Here is a 19,024-nt window from a genome sequence, read left to right as displayed (position 1 = left end):
CTGGGTCATTGTGAGAATTAAATGTCATTGTATATGAAGTGCTCAGACAGAGCTAGTAAGCCCTCTTTTTAAGTGTTTGCTTTTATGTTTAAGCTCATACATTCAAGATTATTACTATACACACTGCTTTTACCTTTTTCTCAATACGCCTCTTCAGTTACCTTCAGATAACTCAATTGAAGTATCTCCCCATACCTGCAGCAGTTAAGACTAAGCAAAGAATCTTGTAACCCTGAATTCTTTATCACTCTCATTTCCTAGTTAGGTGATTTGCCTTTCCTAAGCTATCATTGGGCTTCCCTGGTGGCTTAGATGGTAAAAGAATCCACCTGCATTGCAGGAGACCTGGGTTCAGTCTCTGGGTTGGGAAGATCCCCTGGAGGAGAGCATGGCAACCCCCTCCAGGATTCTTGCCTGAAGAATCTCAATGGACAGAGGAGCCTGGCAGGCTATAATCCATGGGGTTGCAGAGAGTCAGACACGACTGAGCACACATGCAATCTATCATTAGGTCCTGCTAATTACCACCAATTCTTTCAGATCCATTTCTTTCCGATCCATTTCTTTCCATTGTTAGGCAATCATTTTAGCTGGTTCCCCTAATTCCAGTCAGTCACTCTCGTTTCATGCAAATAATAAAAGAATCTTTAGGCTTTGTCTTATTCTCTGGCATAATATTGCTTGGCATATAGTAGGCACTCAGTATTTGTAGGCGTGACTCGTGGACTGGTATTAGCCACCTTTAGAAATGTTCTATAGTATTAAGTCTCCCTAAGCCTTCTATTAGATTTTCACTGTTGCTCTTTAGTAATTTCACACAGTTGATTCTGTATTCTGAGGTATTCACCTCAGCAAAGCCACTTTTTATTCCATACTTATATTAATTCTTATTTCCGTATAATTCATATTTCTTGGGATGCCCTTCATTTGTATTGTGTCACGCCTGTAGTGGAGTAAAGTGTTAGCTGTGCCATCGTGTCCGACTCTTTGTGACCCCGTGGACTGTATGTAGCTTCCCAGGCTCCTCTGTCCATGGGATTCTCCAGGCAGGAATACTGGAGTGGGTAGCCATTCCCTTCTCCAGGGGATCTTCCCGACCCAGGGATTGAGCCCAGGTCTCTTGGATTGTTGGCAGATTCTTTACTGCCTGAGCCACCAGAGAAGCTCCCTGTGTCATGCTTAGAACACATTATTTTTATAGAGTTTTTTCTGTCTTGGCTCTACCAGCTCTAGTCCCATCACTGTTGTGTGATACCTTGGCTCCTCTGTCTGGTTCTCAGTGTATCAATTTGTATTTAAATCCTGGGTGGTTACACTGTGTCTGCTTCCCTTGACTATAAACTCCTGGGGATCAGGGCAGCCTTGGCTTTCTTGTAACCCTCTGTGCTCAGTGCCAGTGACACACCCTGACACTTCTAGGTGTTTGCCGAGTGACAGAGCCCACCATTAGTTTTGTCTTTAATAAAAAGACACAGGGCCGTAAAATGGTGGCAGATTTGGGAATGTATTGTTCAAAACAGTTTGAGCCTACAGAGGAGTCATTCTGCTCTGTATAGGTAACTCTGGGGTAGTATTCAGCTCTGGTCTATATTGATTAATTTTTTGATACTTTATGGACTCAGATATTTAATGTGGGTAGAGGGTAATCCATAAAACTAGTCTAAAAATATAATTAAATAATATTTGACTTCATGGCCTGAATTTTTGGCATATTTATTTTTTAGTTTAAAAATGGAACATATTTATAATTCAGTTTGCAATATAATTCGACTGGCAGGAGTGAAGGACAGAGTAAACCAGAAAATTTCATGTTAGATAAATTGAAGTTACCTTTCCCCAAAATATCGGAATATAGGAGCTTCTCAGCAGTAAAGTCTGGATAGTTTATTTCCAGCATTATAGATGTGAGGCTTCCTGAGCTGGAGCAAGAAGATATGCCATCCAGCTGTACCTCTTCCATGGAGCTTTTATTCTTACCCATTTGAATCTGAAAACTGAACCCTTGACTTTCTGGGCCGAAGGGCAGGTGGGGAAAGACTCAGCTTTCCGCTGTGATGCAGAAGTGAGTATTCAGATCTGGGAAGACCACAGTGCCTGGCAGGCTGTGCGTCTGTCGTGAGGTTGGCTTGCGCGGCTGTTCAGCCCAGGACAAGACGCTGCCACAGCACCTCGCGCCCTCCTTTTTCGGGAGGCTGGAAATGCAGGCTGCCTTTCGGTCAAGACATGATTCTGCCCACAGTTTGAAAGCTTTGGTTTGCTTTCCTGTTCTCTATCTCTTGTGGTGCATGAATATGAAGCAGTGTGTATAAACCTGGAAACCAATTTACAGGTCATTTTTATCCTGCCTCATTTAGCTAATTGAGAAAAGTGCTTGAGGTTAAAGAATGTTGCTCGAGGTTGTACACCTAATTAATAACAAGGCTGGGAGTATCGTCATGGTCTCCTGATTCCAAAAGTAGTGATTTAGCTTGGTCTCTTGGGACTTCCCTGGCATTTAAGACTTCCCGCTTCCACTGCAGGGGGCGCGCAGATTTGATCCTGGTCAGGGAACTAAGATCCTGCATGTCATACTGCGTGGTCAAAAAAAGCAACCAAAAACAAGGTGTAGAATGGTGCCTGTCTAAGAGAACTTTTTTTTTAATAGAATAGTTATGTTAATATATGGGCTTCCCCAGTGGCTCAGTGGTAAAGAATCTGCCTGCAACGCAGGAGACGCAGGAGACTCTGGCTTGATCCCTGGGTCAGGAAGATCCCCTGAAAGAGGACATTGCAACCTACTCCAGTTTTCTTGCCTGGAGAATCCCATGGACAGAGGAGCCTGGAGGGCTACGGTCCATGGAGTTGCACAGAGTCAGACACGACTGAAGGATCTTAGCATGCACGCATGTAAATATATGCTCTTGTACCTGTCAGGCTGGTATCAGTGGGATGTGTATCTGAAGGTATTTTCCTGAGAGAGATGATGAGTCTGTAGTGAACTCTCCACCTTTTCTTTGCTAGTTTTCCTAATGGTCAGGCCATCTGAAAGACACTGGTAGGTTTCTTTGCCTTGGAACAAGGCTATATCAGGTATGTACACAGTGAAGCTTGCACAACTGATTTTATAAATAACATACTACAGTGTGATGGCTGCTAGTTTAGGAACCTGCTGGTGATCACAGCTGGGCTTGAAACATGTCCATCTCTACAGTTTCATAGCAGTGTTCAGATTAATTAGTGAACAGCACAGAGGCTGAACATTAAACACAGAGGAAGGGGCGATTCACGTGTATTGATACTTGGTGGCTGAGGTCTCACTCCAGCCCATCGTACGTAACTTAGAAAGCAGGCCCAGGTCAACGCTTGGTGCGTTGGCAACTGTTCCAGTCTCATGTGGAATTCTTTGTATTTTCAGCCTGTTGATAGTGACCACAGAGACCAGTTTATTAACTCACCTGTTCATTGATAACCATTTCTCAGTGTCCCACTTCCCATGTTCATTAGCCTGTGTGTAGTGTTTTGAATATAGATGTTTTTGGTTTTTATCTATATTGAACAAAGGACACATTATGAATACCTTACAATAAAGCATTCATTCAGTATGCCCTCAAGTTCCCCAAGGAAAGCTCTGGTAATTACAATGCAGTTTATAAAGAAATTAACCATGAATATCTTCTTTTAAACCGCAAACACTTTTTATCCCCTGCCCTGAGCAGTGGGTTATAAACTTCATACTTCTTTTATTCCTTTTTAACCTGTAGCTTCTCTGTAACAGATTGACTAATAATTAGGGTAAATAAAACACCTCAGTCACTTCTGTGGTAATTGTGCTAATGAGATTCATATATAAGCCATGAGCCAGTGGCAGCTGGTAAGCTTGTCATCTCTAGTTTGTGATTTCTTTGGACTGGGGTCTTCTGGCAAAGGAAGTCTGGGCATTAAGAGAACCATTCTGGGATGCTACTGTGGCGAATTGGGCTTAGAGATCTGGTTTTTTTGTTTGTTTGTTTTTTAAGGTTAGCTGATTCGTTTCCTAAAAAGATAGCCCACTGCAGTTTGAATTTCCCCTTAATTTGGTCTGAGCATTGAAATATTAGTAAATTGGAATTTTGTGCGCTTTTTTTCCTTTTTTAATGAAAGTGTAAATTAGGTATGAAATGACTTAGAAGTGTGAGGGTAAGGAGCTAGGGTCCTGGTTCATTTGATAAACACTCAGGTAATTGGGGACTTCCCTGGTGGCTCAGACAGTAAAGAATTTGCCTGCCACGCAGGAGACCCAGGTCTGATCCCTGGGTCAGGAAGATCCCCTGGAGAAGGAAATGGCTACCCACTCCTCTGTTCTTGCCTGGAGAATCCCATGGACAGAGGAGCCTGGCGGGCTACAGTCCATGGGGTCGCACAGAGTCAGACACAGCTGAGCAACTGACACTTGCAGTTTTTCAGATAATTGGCCACGGGCCACCCATGATGATGGTCGCTGACTGCTGACACAGATTGGTCTTATTTTACATTTGTTTCCCTATTAAGTGGCAAGCCAGGGAGATGTTTGAGCATTTGCACAATGTAAAGAAAAATGCATTCATTTAGGTTAAACCCTTTTTCATTTCTTCTCTTTCTGAAGGTGCACTTACAGAGTGCTATGATGAACTGGGGAATAGATACCAGCTTCCAGTCTATTGCTTGGCACCACCAATCAACATGATAGAGGAAAAGAGCGACATAGAGACTCTGGATATTCCTGAGCCACCGCCCAATTCTGGGTATGAATCTCAGCTCCGTTTGCGCCTCTCCACTGGCAAAGACCTCAAACTTGTGGTCCGCAGCACAGACACAGTGTACCACATGAAAAGACGGCTGCATGCTGCGGAAGGAGTGGAACCAGCTAGTCAGCGGTGGTTCTTTTCTGGCAGACCTCTCACTGACAAAATGAGATTGGAAGAGCTGAAGATCCCAAAGGACTATGTCGTACAGGTTATAATGAGCCAACCTCTGCAGAACCCAACACCAGTTGAGAACTGACCTAGTCCTGTTGGCCGTCCCCGAATCCTTCATGCCCCTTTTTATTGTTCTCATTTCCTACTCTATGGCGTGAAATCTGTTTTCACTGCTCTGAATTCCGTATGAATGGATTTAGTTCTGAGGAATTATCAGTGAAAAATTCCATCTGTGATGGAGACCAACAAAAGTAATTAATAAAACACAAAGAGCCAGCCTTTGAGACTCATGTAATTGCAATTTCTAATTCAAGAGGCAGTTAAGAAATAGATAACCTTTTATTTTAAAATACCCAACAACTATGTAATGGCTGTATTTAAATGATTTGGACTGTAAATAGAAGATTGCACCCATGAAGAACAGCACCAACCACCTATGAATACAGAATTCTCAAATGTAATTTCCATAAATCATCAATAACAGTTATAAAACTTGAGCTTTTTGAAATGGAAACTAACAGAGCAGTACTTGAGGTTCGATAACTTTTCTGGTCTTAGTTCTTTGCTCAAGTCATATTCAGCCATAAAGGCGTAGAGACTGGCAAATTGTGTTTCAGTATTGCTACTCCCATTCTCATAGGTTGAGCTCCTTATTTACGTTCACACTAAATTTTGGTGCCTTTCTAGCGCGTTGGTGGCAGGCATCTTTCTGGAACACTAGGCAATAATTTCGTCATTGCATTCAGATCTCTGATTTTCAACTGATACTTAGTTGAAAAGTCCATTGTCCTCTTGCTGCATAAGTATTCTGAAATGTCTATATACGAAGCTGTTTTCATATCCAGGCTTAGAAGGTCAGTACTATATAATACCTTCATTGATCTACCTACTCTGCTTAGAACTTTCAGAGCTAGCTGTGCCCCAAATGCATGCATACTAGGCCAGGGAATGCACAGAATCAATAAAGTAATTATCTTGTCTCCCCCGGTTTGCAGGAAGGGTGTAAGGAAAACCCATTCTGTGTGTGCCTAGGAGAGTTGTGCCTGTCTTCAATCTTTAAGAAAAAAATTTCAAGTCATAATTTACTAGTGAAAATTTACTAGTGAAAAATTGCCTGGCATCACTTAAACATTGGCAGTAAGACCTAATGATGATACGTTGCTTTATACTTCAGTGCTTACCATAGCTCACTGTTACCTGTAGTTGTGGTGGATGAGAATTTTCCTCTCTCATCTTTCATAGCAAAGAGGCAAATTAAGAAGCATCTGCAGGTGATAAGACTGAAAAATTCCATGGCATAACCCGATTCTTCTGTACAATGACTGGAATAAAGCTGCCAAGGATTGTATTTAATTCGGAGCCTTTTCAAAGTTGGTTCCGTAGGTGAGAAGGGGGCTAGCACATACAATATCTCTGAACCTCTAGGAATCCATGAGATGGAGAAGCAGAGGCAAGAAGGCACTTAACGTGGTTCTCAAATGGGAAATAATCAGACCTCCACACTCATTTTGGATGTGAAGTACCATTATTAATTTCAATGGCAGACTGAAACTGCTGTTTAGTTTAAATGTTATGTTTAAAATGTTATTAAATTTCCTATAGCCTGATTAGATACAATATCTATAATTGTAATGTAGCGTGTTTCTGAGAGCTTTAACTGTTTCTCTTTTTTATGCAATCATTTTAAAGATTGTGGCTACATTTAATTTAGCTTTGCTGATAATTGAATCTAAATTCAAGAGGGGACAGCAGCATTAATTCCAAAGGAATATTTTTATATGTGGAGGTGGAGGTACGTGAGGGTGTTTGAGAATAATGCCCCATCATCAAAATGTTTCTTAATTTGTGTGCCACATTAAACAGCAGCATCTCTCAAAGTTTGTCAACTGGAGGGAAAAAAATGTTCAAATCTATTTTTCTTAAGTAAATTCGGTGATATAATTATCTATGATTGGTAAAAGTTTTTTTGTTTGTTGAGGATTTGAGCTCTGTTAAGAGTTTATTTTATTTTAAAGGAACATATACCTTGAATAACAATTTTCTGGGCATGTTTAACTAACCTAGGTGAGAAAACCATGGTGCTGTTTAATTGTAAATAGATTGATATAAGATTGGACCAATACTTGATGTGTACAATTTTAGTATGTAGGGTTTTTGTGCTTTTTAAAAAAAAAAAGTTCAATTTTTCTCTTTGTCTTTGCCTTTATTCTGGGTGTTTAACTATTATTACTGTCCACAGTAAGGGCAATCTGCTTCTTTCTGATAAAACTTCTAAAAAGGTTTTTCCCTTTTTAAAAACCTTCCAGGTCAGTAAATAACAAGTTCATCATCACCAAACCCGGACTCTGCTCTATCAAACCATACACGGGCATTTATAGATACGCTGTATTTGCTGCCTTGAAACCCTGGTCTCAGTAGGTGGTTGTTTTTTTCTTTTAAGAATCATACTGTAAACCAAAGCCCATCATTCAGTTTTTTGGAAGGATTATCCACTTTGGATGGAAGTTGCAGGTTTTGATCGTTGAATTTTTATTTAAAATAGGCAATACGTCCACATGGGAAAAATCCGAACATAAAAGAGTCTCTCCTCGCCTCCTGCGCTTCATCTCACATTTCTTCTCTCCAGAGGCAACAGCTGTTCCCAGTTTTCTGGATATCTTGAGAGATATTCCAGCACAGTGGTTCTGACACTTCAGCATACATCAGAATTACCTGGAAGGCTTATTAAAAACACAGATTTAAAAAACATACAGATTGCTGGACTCCTCTCCCAGAGGTTCCAAGTTAGTAGGTCTGAGTTGGGGAGCTACAAAGATTTGCATTTCCGAGAGTTCCCAGGTGATGCTGCTACTGCTGCTCCCATTGTGAGAAGCACTGCTCTGGTGTGTGTGAGTATATTCACCCATCCTGCCTTGTCTTTTTCATAAATAACATATGCTATTCTAGACATTTGATTTTGGGTGAATCTTAGATTGTTCCCTATAACTCGAGCTCGATCTGCTTCATTCCTTTTATAGCTGAGTGGCATTCCATTGTTGGGAGTACCACGGGCCTTTCTAGACTTTTGGTACTGTAAACGGTGCTCCTGTGAAGTGTCCTTTCTGTAGTTACATCCTTGTGTCTGTACAACCATGGAATACGCTGCTGAAGAGGGGGTATTGCTAGATCGTTGTATACATACAGAGAGCAGGTGCTGAATGGCCCTCCAGATGAATTTTTACCAGTTTAGTGCTACCCTGACCAACTTTTTGATCTTTGACAGTCTAGGTGGAAACCCGTGTCATGTGATTTTAGTTTGTGTTTTTTCTTTGAATGAAACTTAGCATTGTCCTGTATATTTTAAGGCTATTTGTTGTTTTTTTTTTCCTCCTATGAATTATCTATGTTTGCCCGTTTTTGTAATCCATTTTGGTCTTTATCCTCTTAATTTGTAAATCTTTTTCTATATTAAGGATATAATGCCCTTAATATAGGATTTGTTGTTTTCTATCATCTATTATCATTTGTTTTTGTGTAATTTACCATGTAAAAATTTTGTTTTGCATGGTCAGATCTATCAGTCTTGTATTTTATGGCTTCTTGGTTTTCTTCCTAAGGTCTTACCCACTCTGAGATTATAGAAGAATTTTCAGGACATGGATAACGGCCCCTCTCAGCAGGTGCTCGCCAAGTTGATTTGGCCTTTTCTAGTCCTTAGCACGGAGAAGGCGATGGCACCCCACTCCAGTACTCTTGCCTGGAAAATCCCATGGACGGAGGAGCCTGGTGGGCTGCAGTCCATGGGGTCTCTAAGAGTCAGACATGACTGAGCGACTTCACTTTGCCTTTTCACTTTCATGCATTGGAGAAGGAAATGGCAACCCACTCCAGTGTTCTTGCCTGGAGAATCCCAGGGACGGGGGACCCTGGTGGGCTGCTGTCTTTGGGGTCGCACAGAGTCGGACACGACTGAAGTGACTTAGCAGCAACAGCAGCAGCAGTCCTTGGCTAAGAACTAGTGCAAGAGATGTTACTTCATGTGGCAGAGTTAGCTTTCTCTAAAATTCTTTCCCCTTTGCAGCTGATGGAGATTGTGGCCCTGTAGTCCCACAGCCCTGGGCTGAAGCTGGAGTCATATCTGCAGCCACACCTGCGTTTCTCCTGTCCCTCCAGCGCTGCTCCTCCACCCACTGCTGAGACCCCTTAGGAAACATACACTTTGCTGACCAAGGAATGCTAACGAAACTGTGACATAGCGTTTTACTGCCATCCAAAAACTTATCTAAACGTGCTTGGTCTAAACTCTACCCATAATAGCACAGTGGATTAACTCACTGTGGAGATAATGAAACTTAAAGCATCTTCATGCATACCTGCAAATACACATTTTTTAAAAAAATTAAAGTCACATAATGTAATGGGCACTGACAGATTGTTTTCTCTATTGTACTCCTGGTCCCAAAAAAGTGCCACTTTACTGATGCAATTGAATTTTAATTTTTATGCTGAGTTTGAGTTTGGACCTGCCAGAACTAAATGCTCAGTCTCCTGATTCCAGTCTAGAATCAACCAGTTTATAAAAACGCTCTTAAAAGGATTTTTTTCAATCTAATAGGTTGTGATACTTTTTATAGTTATGATATTACAGTTACATGCCCTGATGATTTCCAGAGAGGAGGGGAAGACTACTACCTGCTCATTCATGAAACTTCATTCATTAACTTTAATATTAATTTATTTAAAAATTTGAAATTTTAATTGAACTTCAGTTTAAAATGTATTTAACCCAAATTAAAATCTAGTATACCCTATTATTTGGCTGTCCGTCATTCCTTCCTGCTCCCCATTCTAAAACAATAAAAGGTATGATATCTTCATTGCTTTAGAGACCATGCCTGGGGGAAAAAAAGACATATACCATTGTTGAGTTACCCTTTATATATTTCAAGAGTGCTCCCCTGGGAAAATGGGAAAGAGAAGACTTCCCTTCCTCAGACCCCACAGTTTCTCCTTCCAGAACTGCACCCAGGTCGTAAGGCTGGTAGCAAAAGCTACTGAGGCTGCGTGAAAAGAGGCTGAAACCCATCCCAAGGTAAGCCTAGTGGTGTGGCGAGGCCCTTTGAAATGACGGTTAATCTCTTGCTGTCCTTTTCCAGCCAGATACTGCTAGTCTCTCAGCACAATACTCTTACAGGTGTAGTAGTATCCAAACCTATTTGCCAGAGGGTGTTCTCCTTGGAGAATTAACTGTTCACCAAATCAGAGCAGAATAGCATTGTTCTAAGTGAGATGCTTCCCATCTTCCTGGTCTTCACAATGGTTTTTGAGATCAATCCCATTATCCCTGTGTATAAACCAGAAACCAAGAAATATGTGTTTCGGGGGACGTTTTGGTCTTTTGCTAGTTCCATTTAGTTTTCGTAGTACCATTTTGGGGAAGAGAGAAGGTTTGGTTTCCAAACATTACTCATCAGTATGTTATTAAAATCTCATGACTATTAGAGTAAATATAAAGGATGTTCATAGTGTAATTAACATGATCTCAGTTATTACAACTTTGACTTAATGAATGACAGTCTTTGATAAGCAGTACTCTTGTCTGTTGCATGTTGACAAAGTAATGATGATTATTAAGTACTCTGAATGCTGTGGTCAGTTATATTATGTGGTGTATCCTTAAGAAATCCTTGGTTTATAGGAAATGAGCTGCATTCCTCCAGTCACCAAACTTGTCCCTCAAATCTGTGGTCGAAGGAGATGTAATTAGTATTATGCAGAAGGGGTTTCTGAGCCAGTGAAATGTCACCTTAAAACTTAAACAGGATCTGCTAGGACTGAGGTGAGTGAGATCAAGTTGTTCTAAGCACAGGCGTCTAACTGACCTCGAGTCTGAACTCTGGTCCTACCACTGTGAGTCATTAAGAACCTTAGGTAGGTAACAGTTCACAAGGTTAGGAGGATAAAAAAAGCCATGTGTCTAAAGCCCCTGCCTGAGCCATAGCAAGCACTTACTGAATGGTAGTTAATATCACAGTACAGTCCGGTAGGGAGGATTCACAAATCCCATGCTAAAAGCACTTAAAAATTATTCAAGGCATTACACAAAAAATTAAAATTATACAAGGACATGTAATAATTATCTTACCCTAGTAGATTTGGTATAATTGCTTAAGCACCTAACTCATCAAAGAGCAATTCAAGTTCTAGGAAGAACACAGTCCCCATATCCTTAAAAGTCAATTTCCCTTACGCGTGGAGGCGCATTTCCATTCTGAAGTTTGTTTTTAGCCTTAAGGATTGGGAGAATAGAATTCTGAAAGTATTGGACCACTTGTGGCAAATCTTAGGAAAGCATTGTCTTTCCACTGCTTAGCTCCAGGAAGAGCTGGTAATTGATACACAGGGACCTGGTAGACAGGGTTGGTCTGAAAACCAACAGCAGAACTGGGACATGTCAAAAAAGAGAAGTGATTACATGACTATGAGTCATGTGAGGCCTCAAGGTTAATACGGTTAAGAATCTGTGGGTTGAAGAACATCAACCCTCGTGTAAAAATCAGAGATTCTCACTTTGATGTTCTTTTTTTTTTTTTTTTTTAAACTTTACATAACTGTATTAGATTTGCCAAGTTTATTTTTAAGACATGCTAACAATTGTAATTACTTATACTTTCAAATGGTTTTATTCCAAGAAGACTCTCTCTCTGGCTCTCATTCACTTGTGACAGTTTCTTTTTGAGTAAAGCTTTCTCTTTCTTCTTCTCTTTCTCTGCTTTCTGACTCTCCTGATATTTGTCCATGGAGAAGATAGTAAACAGCTTAAATTCCTTGTAATTAAGAAGCTTGTGTTGGGGAGGAAAAAAGGAAAGTTATTTCAGAAAGGATTTGATACTTTGTTTCAGATGGGAGCAGGATTGTAATCACTTCTCATTTAAAACCTTGGAAACTTGATTAAAGAGGCCCAGTAATGAGGACTGATCACTGTCTGCTTGTGGTCTAGAGCCAGAGACAGCCTACTGTGGGCTCAGAGGGCACCAGGGCCACTTTCTTACTTCTGCTGCCTCAAGTCCAGACATGTTCAGGCTGCCATCTGAGCTGCTTCACGGTGCGGTCCATCTGTTTAAAGCTTAGACTTTAGCTCTCACTTGCTAGTCAGCATGGACTTGGACTAGGCCATTCGCTGAATGGACTTGAAATAGGTATGCACTGTTTTCTCTTGGAATTAACTCATGTGTTCCCATCTAAGAATTTCTTCGTTTCTACTTATTAAAATCTATAACCCTTCCTCTTAAGACCAATTCCTGCCATATTAAAATAGTTCCTTCTTTCAACTAAACTTCCAACAGAATTTCCTTCTCTAAACTTCTGTAATTTTATATCCACATTATATGATGTAGCAGTTACAACCCTCTCTTCCACAGGCCTGTCCATCTCAGGTTTTCTGTGATCCTCATGCTGTGACTGGGATCACAGCAGGTGATCACAGCACACAGTGCTCCAGCAGGTTTCTCCTTCCCTCCTCCTTCCCTGTCCCACTGTAGGCAGAGGACACAGTCCTCTAGCTCTGGACAGAGAGGCTGCCAGGCCACAGCTTCCCAGGTGACTCAGGGGTAAGGAGTCTACCTGCCAATGCAGGAGATGCAGGTTCACTCCCTGGGTCGGGAAGATCCTCTAGAGGAGGGAATGGTGACCCCTCCCTGGAAAATCCCAGGGACAGAGGAGCCTGGTGAGCCACAGTCCAGGGGGTCACAAAGAGTCGGACACGACGGAGCACACGCTGCCAGGCCACACGCTAGGGACCTGCACTTACGCGGTCACCTGTGATGTCGAAGTTATAGTAGAGGTCTCTGAGTTGCTGCTTTTTAATATTAAAGAGAAAGTTGTACATGTGCAAGTTGTCTGGGCCAATTTTGAGCTCCCCATCCAGGTCAAGCAACTCAAAAACAGGCCGGGAATGGCGGAAGATAAATTGCTCTTCCAAATGGTTCTGTTTTGAGAGAAAAACATAAGGAAAGGAATAGTATTGTCGGTGCTACTTTCTAAGCTTGCTACATCAAGACTCATCTATTCACTAGTCCACTCCCTAGAGAGCTAAAAGCAAAGGGCAGAATCATAGCAGCTCAGGGCCGGAAGGGTGCTGTGGTCAGTGTATCAGATCCTGCTTCAGCATGTGCCCTCAGGGGAACTGATGCTATCTGTAGTGATTAGTTCTGCTAGATGGAACTCTCATTAGTAGAATGCATTTCCTTGTGTTCAGTGAAAATCTACGTAAGAAAATGTCAGCGCTGGCGATAAAATGATGAAGACATGAGGTGCCTTTCCTTAAGGAAGGGAAAGAGGTGAATACACTCTAGGAGTGTGTGCAAGGTAAGGTGGGTACCCAAAGACGAGCAGGTCTTGTCTTGCTCATTCATCCCCTTCAGAATATTCTCTGAGGAAAGGGATCACTGAGGAAGAGAGGCAACTGGGATTACTGGTGATTATTTAAGACCCACCAGCTAGAAGGGGCAAACAAGGAAGGGCATGCCAGGGAGAGATGTGACAGGATGAGATTTGTTCTTTATAAAGGCAAAGAGGGAGGGAAGCTGGGTAACCTTTCGAAACTCCTAGGTTATAGATGGACCATTTAGGAACCAAAAGTAGTACTCCCCCTGTTTCTTCTTCCTGTTTCCAGTGAAAAGAAGAAAACTTGTGCCACACTCTTAATTTGGTGCCGCCGTTAGCGACATGGTGGCAGACGCCCCAGAGCCTGGCTGGCTACTTGCCTCTTGGGCCAGCAGTATGCACACCAGCATGTAGAACTGGTCAAAACCAATCTCGCCCACCGCATTCCAGTCCAGCATGTTGAACACAACTGTGATCTGGTTCCGTGTCAAGTCAGTCACATGATGAAGGAAGTGGTAAAACAGCACATCTGTCGACAGGGAGATGAGACAGGTTATTCTGAAACAGTTCCAGAATGTTCGACATCTGGGAGCCACCGAAATGGTGGTCTTGTTGGAAGCTTGTTGACGTGGCAATAGTAATGATAATACTTTGTTTCTGGCTTTGCCACTACACATTCCACTGCACCTGGACTTGTGAAGAAGGGGAGAGTGGACAGGGCTTGGTTCCTGGGCGCAGCTCATGTGCTCGATGGAACAGACCGATGTGCATACATAACCAATAATAGGCTCAAAGTGCTCCTCGTACATAGAAGAGCTTAGTTCTCACTGGGGACCTAGGACATGCTCTTGGAATAGCTGACATTTCACCTGGGTCTTTCACTTGAGAGAATTAAAAAGAGAAATTTAAAAATCATTCCTCTTCTATAAGAGTATCACTGTGCCTCATGCTTACATAACATAAATGCTTTTGACTGGGGAAGGAGCTAGCATCAGGCGCCTTAGGTGCTGGGCGCTTAAGTGCTGCATGTCGCGGAGCCCAGGCAGCTACACAGCCTTTCACAATAAGCTTTGGGTGATAGCTAGGCTTGGGGATTCTGGAGCTGTAATGGGCATACCAGTCACTTGGGGATCTTGTAAACACAGCGGTTGTGATTAGAAACTGGCTTGGGACTACTGAGTCTGCATCTTAACAAGCTCCCAAGTGATGTGGCCTCTGCTGTTCTGTGGACCACACTTGGAGTGGCAGAGCTGGACTTCATATGTGGTCCATCTGACTCCACAGCCTTGCTCTTTCTACAGTGAAGCTGTATCTTTTGCACATTAGTTAATGCATCTGCAGTCATATACAATCGGAGGGAAAAAAAAAAACCACTGTAATTTAAAGGACAGGGAAGGTTTTTGCCTGAAATTCCACTCACTCATCATCTGTCTCGGGGAATGTTAGATGGAAGAAACAAACATGGTGATGTGTTCACACAGTGGTATGTGGCTGTACAGGTTGTATGTACAGATCACCTGTAAGATTTCAGAGATTCGCAAGTGTAACTTTGTTTACATGTGATTTCTTTTTGCCCACTGATTACAGAGGGCTTTAAACCCACATCTCTTGCAGCTCGTGCATTGGCAGGCGGGTTTCTTACCACTGGTGCCACCTGGGAAGCCCTACCTTATTTATACCCAGTCCTAAAAGAGACAAAAATCAAAAGATAAATGAACAAACAAAAAAGCCCTGAAGCATTAAAGCTCTAAAGAACCCACATGCCAATGCAGGAGACGCAAGAGACCCATGTTCGGTCGGAAGATCTCCTAGAGGAGGGCATGGCAACCTACTCCAGTATGGTTGCATGAAAAATTTCATGGACAGAGGAGCCTGGTGGCCTACAGTCCATGGGATCACAAAGAGTCAGACATGACTGAGCAACTGAGCACGCACACATACACATTAATTACATTAATGGTCATGTGTCTCCTGCACGAGACATGGCTCCACTAAATCTGTAAAGCATGTCTGTGTGGTTTGGAGTCCTGGCTGAAGCGGACTAAGGGTACAATGAACCAGTCAACACAGTGTCATGATCTGAGGGTTTCCCATGTCCCACCAGGTGTGAGCACTTGGGAACACACCATGTGCAAACATGGTGATGCCTGTGTCCTTGCTTCGTGAGGAATGCTTTACGGTAAGGCTCAGTAGCTAATCAACAGATACTATTATTCAATCAGCCGACTCCAGGCCAAGCATCCAGGGTTTGACGTCACCACATCCCTGGCAGGCAAAGCTCAAGCCTGTGCCTTCCTCCAGGTCACCATCCGGTCCCTTGGTGACCAGAAGACCCGAGTATGACTTCATCTCTCAGGTGTTGCATCAGCAGGGAGCGACTTAGTTACCAGGGAGATCAGACTGCTCAGCAAACGCTGGTGAGACTATGGGCTTTAGAGTTAGAAACCCTTGGGGTTTGGGGCCAGCTTTTCTGTTTACATCAAGGTGCCCTACAGTTGTCTTATCTAGGACTGGGTTATTGGGAAGATTTGGTGACATGCTGTGTATAAATCTGAGGCATGAAAGTATGAATAAATAAAGGTATCTTTATTATTTTATAAGGATTGAATGAACTCTTTAAAAAATTTTTTATGGAAGAAACTCCTTGTTGATAAATGATACTTCTCTCCCTCAGGTTACAATGAGTGAATACGATACCTTATTTATGCTAAGTCTCTTCAGTCCTGTCTGACTCTCAGTGACCCCATGGACTGTAGCCCACCAGGCTCCTCTGTCCACGGGATTCTCTAGGCAAGAATACTGGAATAGTTAGTCATTCCCTTCTCCAGGGTATCGTCCCGATCCAGGGATCAAACCCACGTCTCTTGCAGCTCCTGCGGTGGCAGGTGAGCTTCTTACCACCAGCGCCGCCTGGGAAGCCCACCCAGGTCCAAAAAGAAACAAATACCAAGCAAACAGAAAGCCCTAAAGTGCTGTGCACTCAGCAGCAGGGTTGAGCTCATCAACACTTGTCAGTAACAAGTACCAAGAATTAGGAGGGAGCTTGCAGATCATCTGACTCAATTCTCCCAGTCTATGGGCAAGTTTTGCTAAGGGACTCTTGAGGGTTAAGGCCTGAGAGGGGTCGGCCGCCAGGAATAGCTGTAACAGTAACAAACACAGTAAACCCTTAGAGCGTGCCGAGCACCGTGCTAAGCACTTTCCATATGTTATCTAATCTCATCACCTTTGTTTTGGCTGCACCGTGCAGCATGAAGCATCTGAGCTCCCAACAGGACTGAACCCACGCCCCGTGAAGTGGAAGCGTGGAGACTTAACCACTACACTGCCAGGGAAGTCCCTCGTTATCTTTCTTTTCCAACCGTGAGGTGGACTCCATTATTAGAAGCCTCACTTACGGATGAAGAAAATTAGACTTAAAAGAGGATGATGACATTGTGCAAGTCACCAAGGAATAACGCGTGGAGCCAAGATCTAATCCCAAAGCTTGTTGTTTTATCTGCTTCACTGAACTGCCATCAAGTCTCAGCTGGCGGGGTCTCTCTGTGCTTCGTTTCGAAGATGTAATCCCTGTGTAAATGAACTAGTTTCTGGCTCTGTAAGTTCTCCTGCACATTCGTTAAAAACCAAGTCATGACCAGAAGAAGCACTTACGGAAGTACTGACCATTCAAGGTTTTCTTGTGGTGCACGTCAAGAAGGTGAAAATACTCCACCAAGGCCTTCACATTTCTCACGGATAATAAGCAGTACAGTTTGTCCAGGTAAAGGTACCACAGAAACGATCCCTGCTTCAGTTTCATTATGGAGCCCTTTAAGCCGAAGACTCTGGCAACCTGAAGTAGAACAGAGAATTCTGCCTCAGAACTAGAATGTTGGGTGGAGAAAAGCTCAGGTAGTAAAGATCTTCCTAGGTCAGACATCACAGGAAACAGTCAATAAAAATTTAAAATTGCGGCAATTCCCCCTGCTGACCAGTGGTGAGGACTTGGCGCTTTCACTTTGGAGGCCCAAGTTCAATACCTGGTCGGGGAACTAAGATCCCACAAGCCAAGCAGGGTAGCCAAAAATAAAAAACGAGAATTTTCCAAAGTCAGTGAAAGACACCCATCCACAGACTGTGCTCATATCATTATCAAAGTGAACAGCTATGTAACTACATGCCAGGCACTGTTCTGTGTTAATATACTAACTCATTTAGTCTGAAGACTAGTCATAGAATTCTAAGAGGCAAATATTATTATACCTATTTTACAGATTAAGAAACAGGCTCAAGGCACAAACTGCTGTGTATAAAATAAGCTACAAGGATATATTATACAAGGAGTATATATTATATATTACATGTTTCTCTATATATATAGTATACATATATATATATATTTGGCTTTGCCTCGCAGCTTGCAGGATTTCAGTTCTCTAACCAGGGATTGAACTTGCACCCTTAGTAGTGAAAGCATAGACTCCTATCCACAGAACCACCAGGGAATTCCCTAGCCAATATTTTATGACTGTAAATAGAATCTAACCTTTAAAAATTGTGGACCACTATGTTGTACACCTGTAAGTTATATAATACTGTACATCAACTATATCAATAAAAACATAAAAAAAGAAACTGGTTCAGAAAAGTTATTTTCCTAATGTCAATAGGCTAATTAATGGTGAAGTCAGCATGTGAACCCAGATAGCCTGCCAATAGTCACTGCTTTTTAGCCATGCAATATCGCTTCTCAAAACCTTGAAGTCCTAAGTAGCTGAAAGAAGAAGAAATACATATCTGTACACATCAGAGTGAAACTATCTTCTACCACAGACAAAGATTTTAAAGGCAATCAGAGAAGAAAGATTACTTTCAAAGGACTGATGATTAACAATCCACTTCTTCACAACATGGAAACCAAAACATAACGGAATAATGTTTCAGTGTGTAAAAACAATCTAGCCAACTAAAATTATGATTTCAGGAAAAAAGATGATTTCAGTAAAATCATCTTTCAAGACTGAAGGGAAGTTCCTTAAAAAGTTAAACATGAAATTACCATTATTTTTAGCGTTAGTCACTCAGTCGTGTCTGATTCTTTTCGACCCCATGCCATATGACCTAGCAATTTCACTCCTAGATAATATATCCAAAATAAATGAAAAGTATTCAAACAGACACTTGTACAAAATGTTTGTAACAGCACTATTCACAATAGGCAAAAAGTGAAAACAACCCAATGTTCATAAACTGATGACAAATGAAACGTAGTACATTCATACAGCGAAATATCATTCTGTCATGAAAGGGAAGGATACATGTTACAATGTAGATGAACCTTATGGTAAGTGAAAGAAGCCAAGCCCAGAAAGTCACACGTTATATGATTCCATTTATATTAAGTGTTCAGAAGAAGCAAAGTCATAGACAAGCAGATCAGCCACTGCCAGGAGCCGGGGGGGAGGGTAATGGGAAGTGACAGCTATGGATTGCCAGTGGGCTGATGAGAACGTTTCACACCTGCAGAGGAGATAGATGAGTAGCGCTGTCAGTGTCCTAAGTGCCACTGAACTGTACACTTTTAAAAATTAAAATACTTATTTTTGGCTGTGCTGGGTCTTCGTTGCTGCGCAGGCTTTCTCTAGCTGCGGCGAGGCCCCTCTCTGGTTGTGGTGCGTGGACTCCTCGTTGGGGTGCCTTCTCTTGCTGCGGAGCATGGGCTCTAGAGTGTGGTGGCTCAGTAGTTGTGGCACACGGGCTTCGTT

At 42.2% G+C, this 19,024-nt stretch overlaps 2 protein-coding genes across 2 annotated transcripts in view; one reads left to right on the top strand and one right to left on the bottom strand.

Moving 5' to 3' along the window:
• UBTD2 (ubiquitin domain containing 2) overlaps positions 1 to 5,192 on the top strand; it is a 64,667-nt gene extending 59,475 nt beyond the window's left edge. The window contains exon 3 of the mRNA XM_055554446.1: positions 4,601 to 5,192. Coding sequence (XP_055410421.1) covers positions 4,601 to 4,998 — 398 coding nt within the window. The 3' untranslated portion in view covers positions 4,999 to 5,192. The remainder of the gene's footprint in view (positions 1 to 4,600) is intronic.
• A 5,436-nt stretch (positions 5,193 to 10,628) lies between these two features.
• Positions 10,629 to 17,632, bottom strand: EFCAB9 (EF-hand calcium binding domain 9). The gene is made up of 5 exons (XM_055555284.1): positions 16,944 to 17,632; positions 13,658 to 13,806; positions 12,703 to 12,879; positions 11,612 to 11,734; positions 10,629 to 10,634 (listed from the first exon to the last, which is right to left on the bottom strand). The coding sequence occupies exons 1-5, from the start codon at positions 17,197 to 17,199 to the stop codon at positions 10,629 to 10,631; spliced, it is 711 nt and encodes a 236-aa protein (XP_055411259.1). The 5' UTR covers positions 17,200 to 17,632.
• Between the last annotated feature and the right edge of the window lie 1,392 nt (positions 17,633 to 19,024).

The sequence above is a fragment of the Bubalus kerabau genome, chromosome 18 (genome assembly GCF_029407905.1).
Source record: "Bubalus kerabau isolate K-KA32 ecotype Philippines breed swamp buffalo chromosome 18, PCC_UOA_SB_1v2, whole genome shotgun sequence".
Taxonomy (NCBI): Eukaryota; Metazoa; Chordata; class Mammalia; order Artiodactyla; family Bovidae; genus Bubalus; species Bubalus kerabau.
Note: the sequence above shows the minus strand (reverse complement) of the source record. Positions and strands in the feature narration are given on the sequence as shown.

Excerpts from the sequence above, each read along its gene's own strand:
- EFCAB9 (XM_055555284.1), bottom strand. The coding sequence starts at position 17,199 with ATGTCTGACCTAGGAAGATCTTTACTACCTGAGCTTTTCTCCACCCAA. Across the intron at positions 12,880-13,657 it reads GCATACTGCTGGCCCAAGAG|AACCATTTGGAAGAGCAATT; the intron begins GCAAGTAGCCAG and ends CTCTCAAAACAG. Across the intron at positions 11,735-12,702 it reads TCGACATCACAGGTGACCGC|CTTCTTAATTACAAGGAATT; the intron begins GTAAGTGCAGGT and ends CCCCAACACAAG.